We start from the raw sequence: 24,546 nt of genomic DNA, 5'->3' as shown, positions 1-24,546 counted from the left end.
TTCACTGTCTTAATTTTTCCAGACTCTTTATTGCTTATCACTAAAATTATCAATGGATGAGAAAACAAATTCTGGGGCAACCCAGAGGTATGGGAGACACAGGGAAAGCCTCACTGGATGAGGGCAGTGGCTTCTCAACCCTGAGGGCACATTCAAATCACCTGGAGAGCTATGAAAAATGCTGGGGCCCGGCCTCCACTCCAGACCAATTACATCAGACTCTCTGGGGCTTGGGCCCAGGAATTGATGTTTTCTTTTTTTAAAAGCTCCCAGATGATTCTAATATGCAGTGGAACTGAGAACCACTAAACTAGTTGAACCAGAGGGACTGGCCCCTGGAAACTCTCTAGGCAAGTTGAAGCGTGCGTGGCCCTTGCCCGTCCTGGTGGAGGCCGTGGGGGTGGGAGCTAGTGTTTAGGGCTGAAGGGCTCTGGCACCCACCCAGGTCCTCCTCCACATCTCGCTTCCCCCAGACCTCAGAGACCCAGCGGGGAGCAGTGCCCTCCTATGGAGGAGGCAGCCTCGGAAAGTGAGGGGGAGGGGCTTCCCAGGGGTTGAACACAGAACCCTGGGCACTGGCTCCCAGCGGGTGACAGACTGCTCTGGACCACTTAGCAGTACAGGCCCAAGACATACACCACTCCAACCACACAACCCCAGAGCTAAGCCCTAACTACTACCCAGGGTCCAAATGATACCACTGGGAACCCACAGCTAGAAAACAGGAAACCAAGGAGAAATAATAGTGGGAAGAAAGGCCACAGGGCAGAGGTCAGTGTACGTCTTAATCATCAGGTAAGATCTGGCTTAGGGAGAAGTGGCAGGGCCAGTGAGGAGGGGATGCCACCTGGCCCACCTGCTCAGAGCTTCCCACATTAACCCCTGGGGCCCCCACGCCACCCTCTTGCTGCATCCACTTTACCTCGCTGGGCCACAGGAACCCATGGGTCTGACCCCAGCAGATAGCTATTTGGGCCCCGCAGCCCCTCGGCATTTTACAAGCTTCTAGAAAATTTGGACCCTAGGAGCCCTTGGTCCATGCCCCACAAAGCAGTGTCCTCAGAGGCCCTCTCTGCTCAGTGGAGAACTTAGAGCTGAGTTCAAAGCATGAGGGGCAAAGCGTGAGAGTAGTGGTGGGCTGAGATCGTGATGCGTGCCCTGGGGTGGAGAGCACAGGAGAAGAGAGGAGGGAGCATGGTGCCAGGAAAAACAAGGTGGGCATCTCTTGGGCACAGCCTCCAGCGCTCCACTGAAAATCCATGACTGTACCCGCCAGAGCTCAGGGTGTAGGACAACAGGGAAGGCAGTCTCCCCTGTCTGGGTCCAGCAGGGCCTGGTACAGACTCTGTACCCCAGAGTGGGGGTGCCCTCTGCACCCTATCCTAACTTATTCAAGCCATCAGAGAAGTGACTTGGCCCTGGGGCCACACTCAACGGAGAAGGTACAGCAGAGACAGAGTGTCTGGGGATCCCGCTTAGGCTCTCAGCTCAAACCCATCCAGGGTGTCTGCCTCTTCCTGGAGTTACTAGCTCCCCCAGGTTCTTCCCTCTTCTGCAGAGTGGCCATCAGGAATCAGAGATGGAACCTCCCTATGGTACAAGAAGGTGGCCTGGCAGGAAACAGCTCCTTCTGTAAACTCCATCTGCTTAGCAGGGCTGGGACCCAAGGCCCACAGGCTAAGAAAGCAGGTTGCTGGGGAGGAGGGTGTTGGGGCGGGGACTCGATGCTTCAGAGGCAGCAAAGCAGGGAAACTCAGTCACAGGGCAGGGAGTTTAGGAGCTCTCTGTCAGGGACAAGTTGCAAACCCTTTCAATGTCTTTGTTTCCTTGCAAAGCCCATGAGGTTAGGATTACACTGAAAAATGCTTGGAGGCGGGGTTGAGAAATCCAATTACTTAAGCACCAAGGGCATGAGTGCCAGGCCACAGAGGTAAGTAACTAGGATTTGCTCGGCCCTAATCTTACTGTCCTCTTAAGGAGTATTTTTGTGGCAAGACTGTGTTACCCACCTCTTGCCCCCTCCCCAGTCTCCTCTAGGATGAGGCGGCAGGGGTAGAAGGAAATTAGTGTTTTTATTTTTTTGTCTAATCTTTAGCATCTCAAACGAAAAGGCCAGAAATCCTCAGCAGCAAAAATCTTTGCAGTGTGTGTGCTGGGGGAGGGGGAATGAAGTAGGAAGGAGATGCCCAAATTCATACAATCAAAAATACTGGGATGTCTATCCTTCTGGAAGCCAGGATAGAGTTTGTGAGTCACCCTCAGAGCAAATGGGGCTCTACCTCAAGTTCACTGAATGGGAAAAGTTAAAAATGCAAGGTGCCCTTCCTGAGGCAATGGGGCTTTAGTGTGTTGCAGAACCCAAGTCCACTCTGGCATGTACAGACCTGGTTTCCCCCTTAACTGTCCTCTCCCTCTAAGTCATGCAGTTTACACATGCGCGCACACACACACACATACACAAGCAGACACACAGTCCTGCTCCTTGGGGGCGGGGGGGGGGGGTGTGTGTGCTCTCCAGGCTCTGACACTTCTCCATCAGAATCTGAGGCTTGCAGAGACCACAGTGCAAACAGGAGGCGTCCTTATCTACAGAAGCTGAGATGCAAGTAAATCTTTTGAGGGACTGACAGAATCTCTGGGATAGCAAGATCTCTACTCTTCCAAGTGGTACTCTGTCCCCAAGATGGAAAGTACAGAAGAGAGGGTAAGCCATGTCCAGAAAGGGTGGTCAAAACAGAGACCCTCTGCCCCCCCCCCCAGAAGCAAAGTTCAAAAGTAATGCTGTTCAGGGTATGGCCCGTGGACTGTTTCCCACGTGTCCCCCACGACATAACTTAGGAGCCAAGGGTAAGCCTTCAGATGCCGTCACAGCAACTTGAACCTGCCGCGACATCCAAGAGCAAGGCCACTGACACCTCCTCCAGGGCTCTCAGACCAGTTGGGACGGTGCTGAACTTCCGAGCCACGTGTGGTACAAGCTGAGAACTACTTGTACAAAGTAGGACTGTGACTCAGTCTGCAACATTTTGGAAATCAAGGGAAAAAAATAAAGAAGAAGAAAACTGCCCCTTTGCCACATTTAGTTTGAGAAAACCTAACTTTGGAAGGCAACTCCTTCATTGTACAGAGGAAAGTGAAGTCCAGGGCACTAAGTGATCTCCCCACAACTAATGACAGAACCCAAAAGAGCTGGGAACAAAGAGGTGAAGAAACGGGACAACTGTTACTTCTCGCCCTCCTCATCTCAGTCAGAGGTTTCCGTGGGAGCTCCCGGCAGGGCCCTACGACGCCCAGTGCGTGGAAGGCAATTTCAGATTCCAGGTAGAACGCCCAGGCACATCATTGCTATCCAGCTTTCCCTGAATCTCAAACTCGATATATCTAAAGCCAACATTTTCCTTTCAAAACTAAGCTCTCTTCCCATCTATTCGATTTGCAATCCACTTCCCTAATCTGTAATTGTCAGATTCCAGAAACGCTAACTTATTGAAAACATGGTTGGCACCAGAAAAGCTAACTTATTGAAAACATGGTTGGCACATTGATTTTTCCTTCTAAGTCCCTTGATATCCACTGAGCCAGTGATGAAAACAAAGGTAAAGAGCTAGGCACAGCTGGGGGCAAAGGATTTGCTCTGCCATGTGCAAGTTCACAGCCCCAAGCACACAGATCAAGAATCTTCACTGTATAAAAAAAAAAAAAACTGCCAACGCTGGTTTGCCCACTCTGAGTTAGGAGTTTAGGTAACATAATTAATGTCTTGCTTCCAGTGGTATCGTGAAGATCAAATAATAGTGATTTCTTGTATTTTTCAAGACCCAGTACTGTACCTGAAACATGGTAAATGTTCAGTAAATGTTGAAAGACAACGAGAAGAAGAGACAGTGAATGGGGTCCAGTCCTGGAGGGCACGATAATCTACAGATTCTCATCATCTGAGCCACCCCTGTCCCCTATCTGCCCAAAGGCTTCCTAAAGTAACCCACATGGAAGCCATCGCCTTCTCAGAAGCTGCAGACATGCTGGGAACAAGGAGGGTGTCCTCAGCTGACTGCCAGATGCCCTAGTGTGAGAGGAAATGAGGCTGAAAGCCCAAGAGGTCAGGGTGGGAAAGAGGACTTGCAGGGCTGGGAGACCCAAAAGCGGAGAGCTGCTCCGAAGCCCCTCCCCACCCTCTGTTCCCACTCCCCGCCCGCCAAACCATGTGCTGCAGCCTCGGGGTTGGGGAGGGGACTTGGCAAGACCACAAAGACCATTTCTAGCAGAAATGTCCATCTGCAGCTGGAAGGAACCCAGGGCCAGGCCCTCCTCAGCCAGCCCGTGGGAGGGACGTAGACGCCCTCACGGGGCTTCCTGTGGGCAGCACGGCGGAGGATGGCGGACGGCGGCTCTCCCTTTAGCTCACTCAGCTGTCTATCTAGTAAAGTCCTCTCCCTCGGCCGAGACATTCAAAAACTGGGAGTCACCGAGGAGGTGGAGCTGAGCCCTGAGACACTCCAGTTCTTGTTATACATGAGGGAAGACCCCGACCCCTCCCCCAACTCAACTCTGAAATCCTCCTGGTTGGCTCCTTTCCAGCTCTAGCCTGACATGCTCACTGCTGCGGTATCTCCCCAAGTTCACAACTGCCTGTAAACATACCTGAGAGAGAAGGAGTTCTGCTGGACCCTCACAAACGGCTGCAGAATGGGAAGCGCAGGCAAAGGAGGCAAGAAACTAGTAGGAGTCACCCAGTGTGTGTGTCTGTGAGGTCAGGGATCATAGAGCCTCGATGAAGGGGCGTTTCAGCAGTGGTCGAAGGGAGAGACAGAAAGCAGAGATCCTGGGCACCGTCCCCAAATAGTTTCCAGACATCCTCAGCCAGCTGAGGATTCCCGTGGGGCAGCGCACGGGGGTAGCGTGGGAGTCCGAAAGCCAGGCGGCCTGCGGCTCTCAGCACCGGGCACTCACTCCCGGCCAGGCTGCCAAGGAGGAGGCAGCAGCAACAGTGTGTGCTCTGGCATGTTCCTGGGGATACCGTGGGTAGACATGTAACACACTAGACAGTAAAATGACAACCTGTGTTTATCACACTCCACTCCACATACCCTGTATCATGGATGTTCTCGAAACCATGCAAGACTCGGCACACCGTGGATGAGCATATTCCCCTGGTTGCTGGATACCATTCACCCATGGGGCTTCCCAGCCTGCACCCAACCCACGGGAACACAGACTGTGACACCCCCTGTCCTGTGTCCCAGAGTCTTGACCTGAGTTCAGAATGAGCTCACGCACACCGGACATCTTTCTACACCATGACCTGCTGATGGAAGAGGATCTGGCTAAACTGCCTCAGCCAGGGTATGGGGGACACTGCACCCAACTGGCCACCTAAGTGGGGGGGCTGGCACCAGGAACAGGGGGATCAGATCCCTGTGCTTGCTGGCAGTGCCCAAGGCGGGGCTAAAGGAAGCGATGATTCTCTAACAAACAGCTCAATAAAAACAAGCACAGACACAACCTTTAAAAATGCCGCCAGCTCAGGACCCACTCTGAGAATGGGACAGGAGGAAGACGTGTTTGAAGGGCTTCCTTTGGTTTTCCAAGTAAGCTCGACACGCACCCACAACACGGGCCGTGATACTAAGGTTGAGATACTAGGTTGGGAGCTTCTAGCGGGACTGCACGGCCAGCAGAATGCAGGCAGAGAGAAATGGAGAACACACTTGGAAAGAGCTGACGAGAAGCCATCGCTATGCAGGAGGGAGGGGGTGCTCTCGGGAGTAAACAAACCTGCCAGCAGCCCTTCCTCCAAACAGAGAGGGAAGTTCTGGCTGACAAGGCCGGAGCCACAGAGGAGGGAGAGAGCTGCCTCCTCCCTGAGCCCATCTGTCCTCATCCCCATGTCCTGCTTTCCCCAGGGTGGGGGACAGAACAGGTGCACGCCACGATCTCTGTGCCCACAGCCCTCAACAGCACACGCGGTGATTATAGCTCCCCAGTCAGCAGTGGGAGGCCAGGGGAGGAAGCGGAGGTGGAACCTGGGGTTTCTGCTCCGGCAAAGAGCATAGAGTGAGCTCACAGCTCTCCTCCCCACCCACAGAACTGCCAGTATCAACCACCCTCTGCTTGCCTCAGGGGCCTCCCACGGTCTCTTCCCAGGTGATCACCCACTCTTTCCAGCCTCACTAAGGCATACCCAGCTCCCCAGGGCAGCCAATGCCACCTGGCTCTTCTCCTTCCCCCAGAAGCTGCTCAGAAGCAAAATTCTTGCCCTCCCCCAAGCACTTCCTTCCCTGAAGTTCCTTGGGAGGAAGCCAAGGAACCACCCTGGCTTCTGATCCACCCTGCAGCCTCACCCAGGAGCCCCCATCCCACGTGGGGAAGCAGTGCCCCTCCCTGCCAGCATCCCCACCCAGGCAGTGAGCTGGCAGGGTGCCACTTCCAGCACCTCCACAGAGCTTCCCACAGCTTTCCCAGGAAGCAGGAGGAGGACTTCCAGGGAGGAGCGTCTGGGGACAAGAGCAGCTCACCCACCTGCTACCCAAGCAACCAAATTCCCCCAGCTCCCCACAGGTTCCGGCTGCCCAAGGGGCAGATGGGGCTGAGGCAGAGGCTGAAAGGGGCCCCCTCCTTCCTAGGAAAAGCCCATTTGGTCCTCTCCCTGCTCACCTGTCCCCACACTCTTTCCCCAGCCTCTCTGCTCTGGACTTGAGAGGCAGCCACATCGCACTGCCTCCCACTCTGTTTTCTCCGCCCTGGGCCAGCAGAAGATACTGCTGAGTAATCCCAAACTCACCGCGGGTCCACAGACCTGAAAACAGGGGCAAAGCCCAAGGAAACCTACTGATCCTGCTCCTTGTCAACCTGGGAGGAACGTGTGTGTTTCCCAGTAACGGCTGATACCGTACAGACCCTACCCTGCCCCAAATCCCCCAGCCTGGCCCTCAGACAGCCACATGAAGCGGCTCAGCGCCCGCTTCGCTACTTCCCACTCACCTGGTAACATTCCCTTCCCAGTCCCCCAGACACCAAGATTCAGAGTAACAGCAGCCACCCACCAGATTCCCAGTCATGATGTTGCATCAGCCCCCACCCTACCCAAAATATCCTCACCCCCACCACCTCCTCTCCTCTTCAGCCATCTCCATGGTGACAGCAGCATGACTAATGACACCCTATCAGCTTCAGACTCAGGAGTGCAGCTCCCCCTCCCCTTTACCCCCCCCCCCACCCGGGGATTTCTGCAGATTGGATGTAAACCAACAGTGCCAGGGACATTCTCATTTCCAGAGGCAAGGGTGGGGAGTGGGTTGCATGTCTTAAAACACACACACACACACACAGTTCAACAAACCCAATCCCAACTGCACCCAAACCATCCAGCTGAGAAAGCAAAAAGAATCCAAACAAAACCCACACAGGCCTGAGAATTCATTGGCCGCCCACACCCCCGCCGCCCCTCCCCCTCAGCTGCTGCTACACACACAGTGGGAGATTAAAGGATCACCCGAGGAGACCCTTTATTTTTATCCAATCCAGTCAAACACTTCACCCCCACCACACACACACACACACACACACACACACACACAAGGTACCTTGACAGCAGCTCCTTGTCCCCACGGCACAGCTCCTTCACCAGCCTTTATTTCCACCTGCAAAAGAAGCCAGAAAGACTGATGAGCCAGGCTGACAGCAGGAGAGAAGCAAAGTCCTTCTGCTGCGCCCCTAACACCGCTGCAGGGGACGCGGGAGGGTGGGAGCGATGGGGCCTCGGAAAGAAAGGACAGCAAGGACCATCTTCCTGACTCCAGCTGCCGCCCAGACGCTCAGTGAAGGAGCTCATTCGCCTTCCAGTGTGTTTTTATTTTCATTTCTCCTTTTTCCACCCGCCCGAGATCTAGGAGGCCATTGCCCCTCCTCCTGCGTCCGGGCTGGCCTGTCCTTCCCCGCCCTGCCCGCTCTACCTCGGCCGGCCTCCTCTGGTGCATGGGCCGGCGGGCCTCCCATTATCCCCGCCGGAGCGCACGGAGGGAGGCACTGCAGAGGAGGCGGCGGCCAGCTGCCGGCTTGGCTCCCCTCCCCGCCGCCGGCGAGGCTGGTGTGGAGGGGGCGGTACGCTCACCAGCCAATCCCCGCGGCTGGCCGGGCGGGGGCAGGGCCGCCGGGGAGCTGGACCTGCCCAGCCGGGAGGCGGGGGCACCGCGGAGGGTGCCTCGGAGCCGCGCTGGTGCCCAGGCCCGCGGCCGCTCCCTGGCAGGCCGAGGATCCCGGGGCACCCCGCCTCCTCCTCCGAGGTGACCCTGAGGTAATACCAGAGGCATCCACTGCATCTCCAGGGTCAGATGACAGACCACGCCTGGGGACGAGCAGACATTGGTGGGATTCCCCCTCCCACTACTGTCTAACCCCAGCACACCGGGCCACTGACTGCCTCACCCAGTGTCAGGCTGTGATAAAAGCAGGAGGTGCAATAGCCCCTGCAATCTTCGAACGAGAAAAAAAAAAAAAAAAAAAAAACCTTGGCAGTGCCAACCTTTACCCCATTTTGCAGATGAGGAAACAAGGCAAGACAAGTAACTTACCCAAGGTGACACAGCTGGGACTCCAAGTCTGCCTGGCTCTAAAGATCAGGCTCTAAACCCTGTGCAGTACTGCTCCCCCCTCCCTCAACCCCCCTCCCCCGCCCCCTTCAGCGCCCACCTCAGAAAATAGACTTCTTCTTGAAGCCCACACGGCCTGTGGCTCAAAGCCTCACCAAGCCAGTCTGGCCCTCCCTATGCATACAAACACCCACACCTCACCCTAGGCTCACTCATCCCCCTGCCTGAACATACCCCACCCCATCTAGACAGCCTCCCCCACCCCCCCCCCCCCCCCCCCCCCACTCCAAGATGCCTTCTCTGAAGGGCCACAAAGGCAGCCCCCCCCAGGCCTCAGGGCTTGCCACGCCCGGGGGAAAAAAGGCTGAGGAAGGGAGCTGGGCCCAGACCCCAAGAGCCCTGGCCTGCCGTTCCCAAACTCTAAGCCTTTGAAAGCTGCAATGCCCAGGAGGCTGAGGGCAGGAGAAGAACAGAATGGGGTGAGGAAGGCCCTGCACTCCACTCCTGTATTTAATTCCTGGCATCCGTGGGCACGTCCTGCTCCACCCCATCCCCTTTCTGTAGCTGAATACCCAGAGCCTCCACCTCCCAGGAAGGGGACCGCTACAGACTCAAGTCCTCACATACCTGGTTCCTCTCCTGGATCCAGCACTACCTAGCTGCAGGGCCCTGGTGGTGACACCTTACCTCTCTTAGCCTCACTCCACTCATCTGTAGAATGGAACTACACAGAGCAGCAACCTCACACACAGATGTGAGGATTCTGTGGAAAAATGCAGCACATCCCTACACACTACACTGTAGGTGCTCCTGGCCACCGTCACCCTCAGTTTCCGGGAATGCTCATTTGTGCTACTTCTCTTCTCACAGATGAAGAAGCTGAGACCAGAGAGAAGTGACTCAGGGCTCGTCAGGATGTGTGACAGCCCTGTTTCGGTGATGTGCTCCGCTACCTGCCACACCTCAGATGCCCAATTGCTGCCGGGCCCCAAGGGGGTACTCAGATGGATGAGATGACTTAGGAGAGACAGCAAAGCTTGCCTCTGGCGGGGAGACTCCAGGAGGCACGGAGGCCCACACCTTCGTCACCCCTGGGGACAAAGAGCAACACTGCTGGGCTCCTCCCCAGGGCAGGTGACAGGCAGGGCAAGGAGCAGTGTCCTGAGCCATGGCTCAAGACAGGAAACTGGGCTTCTGCACCTCTTAGCTCTCACCTTGGCCAGACCAAGAGAAGTCTCTACTTCATCCTGGTTCCTAAAACCCGGGCCCCACCCACCCACACCACACACAGTCTGCTGCCTGGACAGTAACAATTCATACTGTTGCCGCTGAGGCTGCCACCGTTTATCAAGCCCCTGCTCTGTACCAGGCTCCGTGCCAGCCAACCACAACGTAGAAGCATCGCATTTAAATTACTCCACACACAACCTTGCCTCTTACGGAGAAAGGGACTTAGAGACAGATGTTGATTACTTGTCCACCCAACACACAACTGGTGAGTGGTGGGCTAGAATTCCAATCTAGGCCTTTCTCCCCCCAGTTCTCTAACCAACCCCCCCTGTCAACCTCAGCGAAATGCAAAGAGGGATGGGGTCACCTGACCCCACCCACTTCCCTTTAAGCTATGGGTCTGAGAATAGTATCATTTTCATGCCTCGGAGACTTCTGGATGCTGATCATTGCCGGGACCCCCTCCCCTCCCCCACCTGGTGACAAGCAAAATGCTGGATCCAGTGTTTGGTTACCTCCCTCTGCCGCTTTCCAGCTCATGGAGTTCCTCTGAGCATCACCTCCTTCTCCCAGGGCCTCTTCCAGAGCACCCGTCACTACCAAGTGCAGTTATTTATTTACAAGGAGATCTTCCCCACGTGGGCAGGGGCCCTGTCATCCCTACTTTACTAGCCTCTGCACAGAGCTGGAATGTGCTGAGCTGAGTTTCTACACACGCAGGGGGTTGGGTGCTGAGATACGGAGGCCACTCTCCTCGTCGGCCTTCTCTCTGAAGTCTCCAAGGATCGAAGGGTCACCTGCTCCCCTGGGAGGGCAGGACCTGCCACAGCTGAACTGGAGCTGAGTCCCAGCCTTGCTCAGCCCAGCCCATGTGCTCACCAGCCTGCAGAAGCCACTCTGACTTCCTGCTTCACCCACCCCCACAGTGCTAACTCCGTCCTACTGCAACCACAGTTCCTGGCCCAGCCCATGCAGATAACCTAGAGGAACCTGTGGTCCCTGAGGCCATCCCCCTGTTCCCATCTCTGCCCCACCCTGGCCTCCTGCCCTTTTCTGAGGCAGCTGGAATGCCAGGGCTCCACGGAGTCACAAAGATGGGTGCTGGGGCCACTCTGCCTTCAGCAGACACTCTCCACACCCCACACCCAGCTCCGCTCCGTCTAATCCCTATCTGCCCCTCTTTCTACCTTTGGGATTTCACAGTGACCAACCAGAGGTCCTTGGGACCCCACATGGGGGTTAAGAGTCCCTACGCACCTTCCGTCATGACCCCCAGTCCCCACTACACTCCCAACAGAGTGGAGTGGGGCCACGGCCCTCCCTACAAGGGAGAAGTGAATGGATTCATTCATTCTCAGAACATACAAAATACCCCAACACCGAGAACCTCAGAAACACAGATATCCACAGGCCAGAACCCACACAGATATAAAAAGACTAAGGGATGGGGACACCTCTACATATAGACCAAGCACCAACCCCAGGTCAGGCCCCATACTGGGAGTAAAATGCCCATGTCTTAGTTAACCCCCAAAACACACCAGTGAAACAATAATCATTCACGCCCATTCTACAGATGGTGAAATTAGGATACAGAGAGGCTAAGCACCTTGCCCAAGGTCACACAGCTAGAAAATGATTGAGCAGGGTTCTTGCTAACCCCTCACTTGCAGCTATACAGCCACTGCTGTTCTGTGTAGCAATCTGATTTTCACACCGACCTACCTCTTCTCCAGTTGGCAGGAGGTAGACAGACTTCTCCTCCCTGGCCATGGCTGTGTCCTGCATGAGGTCACTTCCCACAAAGCTTTACTTCAAAGCTCAGTTCAAGCCCACTTCCTCCAGGAAGCCTTCTCGTGTTACCACGGTCTTCTGCCAGCCAACAGCACTTGTAATATTTCTCACTTGACACTCGGTACTTGCTATTTGTCTTTCTGGGTGTCCTGCCTCTCTAACCAGAATGGCTGGAGTCGTGCCTTTCCAAAGCCCCTGTGGGGTTTTGCCCAATATTCCACACACTGAAGGCACTTGGACTCGGCTGTGGGGGAAGCCTGTGACCTCCTTCCCTTCCTTCTCCATCGCACAAAGGATCCTGCCAAAGAAACCCAACACCCCCTCCACCTTCAGAGCCTATGTTTGAAGTCCCCGGTGTCCACGCATCAATTTCCACCCAAGTAATTGCAGCCCATCACACACATCATCCCCTACATTTGAAACTCTTTGCGGTTGTCATGGGAACTGCCTTTGCCTTCATTCACTGATCAGGCCTCACAATTAGCTTTGGCAGTAGAAGTCTGTGTCAACAGCAATCTCAGGGAGGGGGGAGAGAAGGTGGGGGTAGGAGGAGCAGCAGCAACAGAAGAAAAGGTACTCCTCCTCGAGATACAGCAGAAGCAGACCGATCCCAGGCACCCAGCAATGTCCGTGGGAAAACAGTCAGAGCCGGCCAGTAGCTCTGCCTGCACATTTCGGTACCAACAAACAGCATGCTCCCGGGCCCACCCTGCTGACAGGTAGCAGAGGCGGCTCTACCCACATCCCACACCCCGCACGCCCTCCAGGATGCGTGTGAGGTCTTATAGTCTATGGAGCGAATCAGGGTCTCCCCGTCCCACATCCAACAGCCTGGGTCCACCAAGTGTTCCAGGACCCACGCAAGTAACACGGGACCTTAAGAGGTTGTGGAAAAGGTGGGACACGGGAACACTGAGTGGTTTAGAAACCTGGGGGCAGCCTCGCGGAAGACTTCCAAGAGGAATTCACACAGAGTCTTACCTTCCCCCTGGTGGATCCAGGACCAGCGGCGTGTGGCCCCCTGCAGCCTGTGTGTGTCCTTCCACACCCCTGCCACCAGCCAGAGCACTTGAGTAGCATCTCTACCCGCCTCTGGCACAGAGATGCCTCCTTCCTTCCGAAAGAACGCGCCTCATCCTTCACATATCGCTATGCTGAAATTCTCAAAAACGTGTCCCTTCCCTTTCCCGCTGGGCTCTCTGGGCCCAAAGGTGACTAATGCAGGTCTCTGCCCTCAAGGCATCCCTCCCTTGTAGTCCTCGCAGACTGCACTGTAATTATTTGTTTCCATGCTCGTCTCCTTCCACAGACTGTGAGCTCATTAGGACAGAGTACACACTGCCTTGTCTTTGCCCACAGCTCAGGCGCCGCGCCGCCTGCACAGAGCTAGTCCCGCCTCACACACAGCAGTCCCGGCGAGAGGTGCTGAATGAGGCTGGGAAGGCAGCACACTGCGGGTCTACAAGCCAACGCGGATGACGTCCTGCCTCCGGAAACTGAAGCAACACCAGAGAGAGAAGCTACCCTCCCCCGGCCCAGGGGACACTGTAGGTGGTGGGGCCGAGGAAACGCTCCAGGAAGGTGTGTGTCTCTCCTCCTCGTCCTCGCACCAGCTCCTCTCCTCCCACTGGCTCCAGAAGGGACCCAGCCCTCACAGTGAGATCGGCCCTTTCTCTCTCTCTGGGGTCATGCCCGGCACAGCGAGGGAACTGGGACACCCAGAGCTTACCCTTAGAAGGCAGAGCAATTAATAAAAAGTAAGACAGAGAAAAAAAAAAATGAAACGAGAGTTACCCAATGTGCTTCTCCCAAGAATGGCTTAGAAGTGGAACAAAACTGTAGTCTAGGACCTTGTTACTTGTTTTGGACCCAGCATGTCCATACCCCTTCCTGAGGCTTCCTGGCCGTAATTAGAAGGGTGGGACGCTAAGGGGCACGTGCAGGCTGGCAAATGCCTCCAAATGACTCTACCCAATGCAACTCCCCTTCCACTTGGAGAATCGAGAATTGCTGTTTTGCCAGTGGTGGGAGGTGCGTTATTCTGTCCACAAACTCTCTGGCTGGGTGTGGGAAAGTGGGGCACGAGGGAGCTGGAACTTGTACAGGTCAGAGCCAGCAGGGCAGGAATAGAGCTTGTGCGACCTGGAGCAAGCGAGCGAGCAACCGTCAGACCTGCGGTCACCTGAAGGCCAGCCAATCACCCCACACTGAGCTGAGGCTTTCTTTTTTCCCTCCCTCAGTGACTAATAAAAACTTAGGTTATCGGATTTCTTATGCAAATGAGGAGACCAGGCCACAGAGGGGTGTGTCCACTCCAGGTGTTCCCACAGCTTCAGCCCTGCAGACTCTCAGGCAGGGGCCACAGCAACCCTCAAGGACTCTCCCCAACACAGCCAGCCAGCCGGCATCAGGGCGCAAGAAAGAGGAAGCAGGTCCTTCCTGAGCATCCAGTCCTCAGTCCACAAGGGAGCGATGGGCAGGCGAGTGGGGAATTAGTGATGACTCCTAAGATCCCTATCGTGGTCTTCTCACTCACCCAGTCGTCTCGCTGCCTTCTAGGACAGGCCCGCAGCACAGAGGCGACAATGGACTTGGACAGCCACACTTCATTCCTCTTGTTCTTCTTTCCCCATAGCAGACAGTGAAAACATGGCCATGCCCACAAAGAGAAGCAACGAGCCCAGGAAAGCACTGTCCCTTCCAGAGCCCTCACCACTTACCTTCCGGTGAAGACAGGGGTCCTAACCCAAAATATCCTTCTGAGCGCAGCTAACCCAGACAGCCATTTCCCCAACCCAGAAAGAGGTCTGGGCAAGGCTTCAGAGACCATGCAGGGCAGCTCCACGTCCCAGAGAACTTGCCACGATGATGGAAATGTTCTACGCCTTCACTGTCCAGTACAAAAGCTGCTGGCCACACGCAGCTACTGAGCACTTGAAAGACACTTGCGTGGCTGAGTTACTGAATTTAATCTTATTTAACTTTAATTAATTTAAATGTAAGTAGCCACATGTGGCTAATAGATACTGGACAGGTAAAGCATGCTTCTTAAATTTGGGGAGGTCATGAATATTCATGAGAATCTCCTGAAAACCATGGACGCTCTCCCCTGATAAAAGATAACCCTACACATTCACACAACATTCGGCTGAAGTTTTCATAAAGTTCACAGATTCTATTCCAAACTAGGTCTGACATTAGGTCTATGTATAACATTGTCTCGAACATAACAAAAACTTTACAGCCTAAGGGAGGTGTTTTTTGAATCTGTAAAAATAGATTTGATATTATACTTTACTTCATCTTAGCAAGAGATGCCAAATGTGGACGCCCCCACCCTACACAGGATGTCCCCTTAAGATCCCTGCCAGTCAGTCAGCACCCACCCTCTACCCTGACACACACACACACAGGAAACACACCACCTCTTAGCGCTGGCTCTTACGTCTTGGAACAGCTGCAAATGTTACCGTTCTTTTGCTCACACGGGTTCAGTCTACCTGCTTATAACTCCCACCCGCTAACAAATGTTCTGCATGCTACTCTCCATGACAAGAGTGACTCCCCCTCCCATACAAGATGTGCCTTAGCTGCATTTCCCTACCCAGTTCCAAGCTGAACAAGCCTGTTTCCTTCAATTGTCCCTCACGTGACCACTCTGACAGATCTCCTCAATACAGGCATATCAACATCCCTTTTAGAGTTTCAGCTCTTCCTACCCACGAGGAAGGCAGGGTTCCTTACTTGTGCATTTATTTCTTCTATTTTTTTAAAGAAGTACCAGACTTTGGATTTACCCTGATTAAATTCCATCAAGTTTGGGTGGAGCCCATGATTCCAGACGGCCCCAATCTCCTTAACCCCTTGTTCTATCATTCAACTAAATACCTGCACCACCAGCACCCCACCCATCCACAGATGGGTGGAGGTAGATCCTCCCTACCTACATCTTATGAAGAGGGCACACATGCCTTCACCTGCATAAGCCTCTGGGCCCTTCCATGAGAACCAAGATTCTATGGATGCACCCTTCCTCTTCACGCCCGTCCGCTGCTGCTGCCCTCTCAGAGGGCTACAACATCCCAAGTCGGGGCTGAGCAGCAAACGCCTGACAGCCCTTTCCTGACTAGTCGCAGCACACACAGCGGTTCCTAAAGGCTTTTATTGATAACTCACTAGACTAGCAGAAAATGGACTCGAGAAGAACAAGTATAAACCTGGAATAAATCTCAAGAGGTTCTTGTCTCCCCAGCCTATAGTACGGTAAAGATATGGATTGGGTCACCTTCCTTACCCTTGTTGGCAACTGCAGTTATTTTCCCTGTTGATCAAGACTTCCTTCTGTCCTGTTCTCCATGCCCCTCTGCCTCTGCCCAGTCCCCAGCTCTTCACACGTACAACTCACCTGGGAGTCTGGTTAAAGCGCAGATTCTGACTCACTAGGTCTGATGTAGGGCCTGAGAGTCTGCATTTCTAATAAGCTCTCAGGTGATGCCAACTCTGCTGGCCCCCTGATTAAGAAGGTGGGGGTCTGGGTGTGAACCATTCAGGTGCCCCAAGGCTCAGGTGAGCCATTTGCAGTAGAGGAGTGCAGGCAGGTGCCCATCACCTCATCTCTCAGCAGCATCAGAAGACTTCCCCTCAACCTACATGTTACATACATTTGGGGAGCCCCGGCCCAGCTGGGTCCACCAGGACCAATTAAACCAGAACCCCTGGGGGTGGGACCCCTGATCCACATAGTTGACAAAAAGATTGCACAGCACAGTTTTACCAATGTCCTCTCTTCAGGATGACTTTAAATAAAAAACTGGCCCTCTATTCTATCCAAGGAGATATCATCATTTATGTGCAGAAATCCAGATCTGTTCATCTGACTGGGCTGCTTTGTAAAGAACCGCAGGGACCCCCAAACCTCACCACTTGATTTTCTCAAGCCTCACAACCACCTTTTAAACAATCTGCTCTAGAACTGTCAAAAATTGATGTCAAGCTTACGCATTTATAATTTCCAAAATCTCTTTGAAAAATTGGACTTTTTGACTGTCTCTGATCTTCTGGCCCCTTTCAACCATCACAGTTTGTAAAGATGTCCTTCCACGAGCATATGTGAAGGTGGTCAGTAGGGAGCGAATGACTGACTCAGGTAGGGCAGCTGGCTGGCTCTTCTTCCCTAATCACGCACGCGGTGGTCCCTCCCCATTTATACCTCCCAACAAGACAGGGACCCAATGGCTGCTCTCTCTATGTCATTAGCTAAGCTCCCAGAAGTTGTAAGCCTACCCCTTCCTTTTCATTCTTGCTGGAAGTATATAAAAGGCTTTTATTGTCTTGGGTATTTTCCACCAGCCTCAGCACATTCTGGCTACTGGACTTCTGACGCTCCTCTTAAGGGGTCAGACCACTCTTGACTCTGCCTTTAGCATCACGCACCCCCTTTCCACGGAAGGAGGGTGGTCTTTTACCATCTGTACTCACTAGACAGCAGCCATACAGCCACACAGATGGTTCAGTTCTTCCCCGCTCCCTCCACCTTCCTCCTTAGGGCACCACTAAGGACTGTTCTGTCAGCGTTTCCTTTTTAAAGAGCAATCCTATCCCTCCAGCTAACTTCCCTTTTAGTCTGTGGCCATGGGGTTAAAAACTGTTTGCATTTGAAAAACAACTGTCTAAAGTCTATGGTGACCAGCTCTCCTTGCCCAACCTTCTCTCTGGCCTCACAAATGTCTGAGATGCGTCCCTTTCTCTAAAGAGCTCATCACTTCTACTTCATTCATCAATTCTTTCTTTGTTGGTGGGAACCGATCCAGCCTGAAAGGATCCCTCCTCACAGCCTCAGTCTTCAAGAAGATAGACCTACCAGAAGGCGAGGCGAGAATCCATCAGGTGTTCTGATATTGTTGCGATAGCTCCCATTCCAAGGTATCTTGTCTCAAAACTGGCATGGAGAGCTATTTCAGCCACTAAATCCACTTGGCTAAGGGTTATACAGTGTCTCACACCGTATGTATTCTCACTTCTTTTTATTTTCACTAACATTCTCAGCCATGCTTCTACCCTTATGTATACATTTTCCTATACAGTGTTTGGTTTTTTTCCAAAAAGGGTTTTTTCTCCTACCCTCCCTACTAGGTGTTTGCTTCCGTCACCCACGAGCAACATTTCGGTCAGGCCCAGGGACACAGCAGCTCCTTGCTCCTGGTGTCCACCTCCTCCCCCAGCAGAGAGAGGCTGGAAACACCTCCCTCCCTCCGCCTTGCCCCACAATTCTTCTATGAGCAACTTAGAGGATGTCTTGAGAGAGACATGCAACTTGAACTGCATCTTTACTATGACAACCGAGAGACTCACTAACGCACAACTGTTTACGCGTAAAGATGAATTCTTTTCTAGATGTCCGAGGAATGTTCTGTCACCATGCAGATTACCTGTGTGCCAGATTTACATATACTTTAGCTCAATTAATTCTCCCAACAAGCCCGCAAACAAAGGGTCACCCCATGTGACAAATGAGAAACCCAATTCTCAGGAGACTGAGCAGCACAGGGCTTACTTCGGGTTCCTAGGTCACTGAGACTTCACACCCACCAAATCGGACTTTTCTAATCAGCCATGTTGTGCTACAAGCCACCACTCAGGTAAAAAGAATGTGGAGGTCGAACAGCCCCAGGCATCAGCCCAGGATCTAAATCCTTCACTGGAACTAAGAAGGAAGACCACAGGACAGGAATGAACCCCTTCAGGTGTGTTACTGCACTTGAGGACCCACAGAAGTAGTCACCTGCCTCTGGTAGGAGAGCCCGCCCTGGAGCTGTCTCTAGTCTTAAAATGCTAAACGTCTCATCTGAGTAGAGGGGCTCTGCAGCACCACCACCGCCCTCGGCCCACTGAGAAAAGAGTGAGGAGCAGGGGAGGAGGATGGGAAACCCAAGATAACATTCACCCGCTTACAGGATGATACAAAGCAGCTGTCAGCAGCAGACAGCTTCAAGGAAGCCCCAAAGGAAGCTGGGGGAGGTGGAGACAGGATGGAAGTAGGGAAAGGGTGCCCAGAAGAGGAAATACCAGGGAGCAGGGATGCAAGAAGATGGTCTGATTCCCAAGAGATGCCTGGGATGCTCTCTCTTGTACCAGCTGAATAGTCAGGACCAAATTCTAAAGTTCTGTTCCTGACCCCAAACCAAAGAAAACTCAGATGTCAGGGATGTCTCTTCCTTTCCCAACGTCCCCAATCCTGGAACATGTTCCCTCTGCTACATGGCTGCTCAGATCTAATGGTTAAGGTCCCAGCAGTCCGCTCAGGGTCTGGTAAATGGTGGGCTGGTTTTGGGGCTCCTTCATTCAGGCAGAGTCTCTAGGCATGCCAGCTCTGCCAGGGCTGCTTCCATTAAATGCAGTGTAGTCTGGGTGGTGGTTCCCACACTTTCAGCCTTCATAGACCAATAAAAAAACATTGTGAAGATGCACTAATTACCATTTTGTATTTTGCCAAGCAAAGAGTTCTTTAAAAAAATCGATCAACTTTCTATCAACACCTTCATTTCATAAAAGAAAGCACATTTTAAACATCAAGTAGAAAGAACCTATTATTAAAACAAAGTACTCCTCTTAAAGTCAAAGAAAGTTAGCTTTAAGAAAAAGCTCACTCCATTGTCCCCTTTCCATTGTTTCTCCAGAAACTGGGAGACTCTGCCATGGGCCAGCACTGGTCTACACCCCGCCAGCATGTGGCCCTTCTGTCCTGGGATACCGCAGGCCACCAGCCGCACGTTGCCTGACACTGGGGGCCTGGAGGGGCAGCCGGCCACATCACGGTCCTGACGGATGCAGACATCTCTCAGCAGGGTTATCCCCAAGCCTCAGCCAAGCCAGATCCCCGGTGTCTTCCCCATGACCAGCCGGCAGCCCAGGCCAGCAGCTCATACACCAGGATGCCAGGCCCCAGGCCCCACTCCAGCCTTTCTCATTGATGCCTCATCGCTGCCGAAAGAAGAGCTTCAAGACAGTTCACAAGGGCCACCGGTTCCAGGAACATCCAGCCTAGAAGGCTCAGACCCCACCCCTCAGGTCTGATTAGGGGAGGAACGGAGGGAGACAACAGGGCGGAGAAGGGGGTGAACACTGGAAGGAAGCAAAGGAACCCAGCTTTACAAAGTAGACTGACAGGTTCCCTTCACCCCGAAACACCAGATCATCACATACCCAGGAGTGAAACTCACCCCTGACCCACCCCCTTTCAGAAATAATCCACAGGGCACTGGGTCAGCAGGATGCCAACTCCCCTGAACGCCAGCAACTGAACAGGGCTGGACACTGTCTCCTGAGTTGGGATGGGAGCTGCAGATGCGATCCAGATGTCTGCTTTAACTAGAGACTAGGAAAACAGGACACCGAGTCTGAGGTCCCCGGACTGTGATATGCTGCTTCCATTGAGAGTGCACGAGAAGGTGAGAAGGGGCAGAAACATCCCAGCAACACCCACTTCCCCACCCCCAACACTTGAATCACTCTTCCCAGCCGTGGGACCACAACCCCACCAAGTCTGCGCACAGCTCTGCACTCAGCGGTCAGGAAAATCCTGAGCACCAGCGGCTCCCCATCAAAGCCACAGGTGCCTTAGCTCTCAGAAGCACAGCGCTCACAGCCCAGCTGGAAAGGGCTTCAAAGGCCATCAAGCACAACCCCTTCACTTCCCCAGGGAGAAGATAGGCCCCGAGAGTGGGCCCGAGGTGTCTGAGCCCCTGGACAAATCAGTGGCAGAGCCGGGAGCCCCTCGGACAGCGCAGGCCTCAGTCCCTGTCCAGCGCCAGTTCCGCTGCCTGGAGCAACCTCGGCCGTTACTCCGCGCCTCCCAAGCTGCTCAACTTCACTGGTCCCTACTTCTGCCAACTCTCTGCTGTCGCAGCTGCCGCCAACCTCGTGGAAGGGAAAGATGGCCAATGCAGGGTCCCTGCCTCTCCACTTCCCTCCTTTGATCTCATCCCAATTCTTCCTTCCCTCCGTCTACCCCGCTACTCCTCCCTGGGGTTGACAGTGTTTTAAAAGATCGTCATTCATTCAATCAATTAGTATCTGAGTGCTTATGACACACCAAGGAACTGAGCCAGGTCCTGAAACACAGAGATAAACAATCTTTGACCTCAAGAAGTACGAAGTAGGGGAACCCAAATCCTGGGTTTCTCATTAAATTCCCAAACAGTTTCAACTGCCTCTCCTGCCATCTTTCTGAGGAAAATGATGGAACCCAAAAAAGGTTTATGGAAAGAAATATCCCACTCCTTCAGGGCAACATAAAATCACCTGTCACTCCAAATTTTTCTTTCCAAACCCATTAGCCTCCATCCCCTACTTGACACCATCATTCCCCGTATCACCCAAGCATTGGTGTGACCTTGAAATACATCTGAGGCTTCGAGCAGGACAAGAAACTTTTAGAGATAAAGCTGTGATATCACTGTCCAGTGACAAACGCAGACATCAGAGATGAGGGTGCTAACTCAGAGCCCTCTGCGACCCAGTTACTTTCTTATAAATTGACAGCTTGGCACAGGAGCCCACACCAGCTTCCAACGACCGTTAACACTCGAAGTTGGACCAAGAGAACCAGGATGGGCTTAACTGTCTCTAGGAAAAAGCCCTGCAAGTACAGCACCCTCAAGGACGGGACAGGGCAGCCAAGCACAGGCCAGCTTACCTCCTTGAGAAGCCCCACTTTTTTCTTCAGCACCTCACATTTGCGCAGTTTGCAGATTTGGTGTGTGCGGCGATTGGTGCAGCTGGTGCAAGCCCCACAGTTTTCCAGCCGACGGCAGGGCTCACAAGTACCACACCGTTTCCGTTTCTTTCGCCCATCTCCACCCCCTCGGAGTTGAGGTTCACTCGCAGCCATTGGGAGCCCAGGCCCCTGGAAGCCCCCTATCATCACCTGGCCCTGAGGAAAGTCATAAAGACCTGGCAGGTCCGGCTGGACTGCCAGGGGCACCTGAAACTGGCTCATGATGCTGCCAGAAGTGGGGGCATAGGTGCCAGGGAGGAGCCACAGTCCAGCTTCCTGCCTGCCTACAAAGGCGACCAACAGGTCGTTCTCTCCTAAAACAGTCAAAAGTCTACAAGGTGAAGGCAAGTAGCTCCAGTCTCCCAGATGGGCGCCTCTTCTCAACCCCTCTTCACCTCCTCTGCAGCAGTCTGATAGGGCTCAGTTGGGGACCACTCTCCCACTTGCTGGGACCCAGGGTCTGAGGGAGGACATCCGCAGCAGTCCCCAGAGAAGGGATCATCTTGGCTGGGTGGACTCTTCACCCTCACCCACCCTGGACCCAGGCATGAGGTGAACAGGTGGGTGTGGTGGGGGCAGGGCGGGGTGAGGAGTTTCTCCTCCTGATATTTTTCCTCCTGGGTCAGGATGATGGAGAAGGCAGCGCTGCCTGAAAGAGAGACAAGAAAGGGGAAGCGGATCACTGGGGCTCAGGGATAACTTTCACGTGTTACCTCTTCCTGCTTCTGGGAAAAGAGAAAATAGGGGAAGAGAAGGGGCTTGCTCAATAAGTTCTGCCCAGAACCCCTGGCAGGGTGCACCAGTGCCCACTCCCTGTCAGAAAGAGGAGGCCGAGGGCCTAATGGGGTGCTAAGAGAGCCTGGACGAATTTAGGGGGTGGTCAAGGTGATTTCCAAGAAAGTTGTCTTCTACCCCACCCCTCACGAGCCTGGGAGAGTTTCACTCAAATTCCCACACACACCCCTCACTGGAGGTCGCTGGGGCCTCCCCAAGGGAGCAGAGCTTTCAAAATAAAGTTTGCTGAGAGCTGCACTCGGCGGGGCTGCCCGGGCGCCCCCAGCACGGAAGCGGCCTGGAGGGGGGGCGCGCCCGAGGTAGAGCGTGCTGGCTGCACCGCCACGACCCCCGCCCGCTAGCCAGACCCGGGAGGGCTGGCCGCTCCGCCAAGGGTACGCGGGGAGGGGGGCGCGCTGCAGCTCGGGCCGGGCCGCGCGCGCGCCGCCGCTCGGGCTCCTTTGTTCTGGGGCCTCGGCCGCTCGGCTCCGGCGGCTCTGCAGCCCCCGCCCCGCCCCGCCGCCCCCGCCCGGCTCCGCTACACTGTGACCCATAGCACCCCCGCCCCATCCCCCGCAACAAGGTAGCGGCCCCCACGCCGGCCCCCGGGCCGTCCCCTCCCCCCCGGGCCGGGCCCCCCATGCCTTCCCGCCGCCCCTCCCCCACCCCGGAGCCGGAAAGGCACCGACTGCACCGACCTGCCCGCCGCCTCCGGGGCGGCGCGCACAAAGGGGCAAAGTTTCCCGGCCCGCGCCGCTGCCACCACCGTCGCGGCCGCCGCCGCCGCCGCCTGGGGCGCCCGCCTCCTGGAGCGCCTGGCCCTGCTGAGCTCGGCGCGCGGAGCCCCCCGCCCAGGCCGAGGAGGGGACGGCTCAGGAGGAAGGAAGAGGCAGCGGCGGCCGCGGCGGCAGCAGCAGCAGCAATGAAGGCGTTCGCGGGACTCCCCGCCCCCCGCGCGCCACGGCACGTGCTCGCCCGGGGACTCCCCCGCCCGGGAGGGCGCGCACGTGCGGCCCGGCCGAGCCCCGCCGGCCCCGCCGCCGCCCCCTGCGCCGGGCCTGGGGCTGCACGAGGGGGGAGTTCCCAGGGAGAGGGGGTGTACGGAGCCGGCGGCCCACAAGCGGGTGGGGGCAGGGCCCGGTCCGACCACCGCGCCTTTGCACCTGCAGAACCTCCCCACCCCCGCGGTCGGCCCTCCCTGGACCCGGCCTCCCCCGTCGGGCTGGCCGCCCCCACCCTCCCGCGCTTCTGCAGCTCCAGCGGGCAAGGCGGGCCGCACGGGGTGGGGCACGCGGACCTCCCAGCCTAGGCCCTCGCCGAGCTGGCCCCGATGTCCCCACTTCCTGCCACTCCCTGCGGGCCGGAGCGGTCTGGGACGGCCCCGGCGCCCTCGGGAACCCTGAGCTGCGGACCTGACTGACCCTCCCACCCTTTTCCCGGCTGCCACTCGCTCATTCCAAGGCAGCACAATGGGGGACATCGCGCGTTTGCGTACCGAGTCAGCCTGGCCGGCAAGGAGGGGGTGCCTGGGGACAGAGGCCGTTGGCCGGCTGCAGGGCACCCTCGTGGGGGTCACGGGCGAGCGCCCTGCCCTAGCGGACCCCAGGGCCCTGCCATCGCGAGCCTCCCCCGCGCGGCGCTGGGCTCTTTCGCGTCGAAAACAAAGACTAATCCGATACCCCCGCCCTGCCTCCCAGAGGAGGGGGAACGGGCGCGTCGCGGAGGGTAACCTAGGAGGACAGCGTTCAGGAGGGGCTCGGACAGCTTCGGAGGATGTCATGGCGCAACCAAGCCCTGTAACCAGACGCAGACACTTTGAAAAGTCACCCCGGGCTATTTTCCAGGCAGGGGGCAAGGGGCAAGGCATAAGAATATTTCCAAGTTGCCAAACTGCCCGTTCTCTCTGTTGTTTTTTCCCCTCACCTGTTGTGCAGGCCAAGTTGAAATTCCAGGTTAGATTAATTCAACTCCACCCATCTGGCCTGACTGCCAGGCTGGTGCCCGCAGCTGCCTTCCACCTACCTGGGTTGCTGGGGAGAAGGGTGGGTCTCTAATACACACACACACACACACACACACACACACACACACGCACGCGCGGGCAAGTCCTGGCAGAAACATCCACGGGCCGACTGGCCTGACCAGTTTGGGTGGTGCTCACAGAGCCAGGTACCTGGCAGGCATCCCCGCCAGGCTGAAGCTAACAAGTCAGCCAGAACTGGAAAATGAGCATTCAGCCGGCTATTTAGAAAGAAAGAAGAAAAAAGTAACTGATCTCCAGTAGCGCTGTCCAGAAAGCCCTAGGCGGTAGGAGAAGCCCCGGTTCTGTCTGGAACTTCCCTCCTCGCAGGCCTGATTTTGACAGCCTGCTCCATTGGCCAGGTT

At 55.1% G+C, this 24,546-nt stretch overlaps 1 protein-coding gene across 5 annotated transcripts in view; it reads right to left on the bottom strand.

The window, feature by feature from the left end:
* LOC141571566 (methylcytosine dioxygenase TET3-like) overlaps positions 1–24,206 on the bottom strand; it is a 60,160-nt gene extending 35,954 nt beyond the window's left edge. The window contains exons 1-3 of one of the 5 annotated variants that reach the window (XM_074332186.1): positions 24,085–24,206; positions 21,307–22,036; positions 7,584–7,640 (exon numbers count right to left, since the gene is read on the bottom strand). In XM_074332186.1, the coding sequence (XP_074188287.1) occupies positions 7,584–7,640; positions 21,307–21,609 (360 nt within the window). In that variant the 5' untranslated portion in view covers positions 21,610–22,036; positions 24,085–24,206. Of the gene's footprint in view, positions 1–7,583; positions 7,641–7,952; positions 8,281–12,593; positions 13,103–21,306; positions 22,037–22,859; positions 23,637–23,656; positions 23,680–24,084 lie in introns of those variants that run through there. The other 4 variants (XM_074332187.1, XM_074332185.1, XM_074332188.1 and 1 more) reach the window with 4 other exon arrangements.
* Positions 24,207–24,546: the final 340 nt, after the last annotated feature.

The sequence above is a fragment of the Rhinolophus sinicus genome, linkage group LG05 (genome assembly GCF_036562045.2).
Source record: "Rhinolophus sinicus isolate RSC01 linkage group LG05, ASM3656204v1, whole genome shotgun sequence".
NCBI lineage: Eukaryota > Metazoa > Chordata > Mammalia > Chiroptera > Rhinolophidae > Rhinolophus > Rhinolophus sinicus.
The sequence above is the reverse complement of the archived record's forward strand: the minus strand, read 5'-3'. Positions and strand labels throughout refer to the sequence as shown.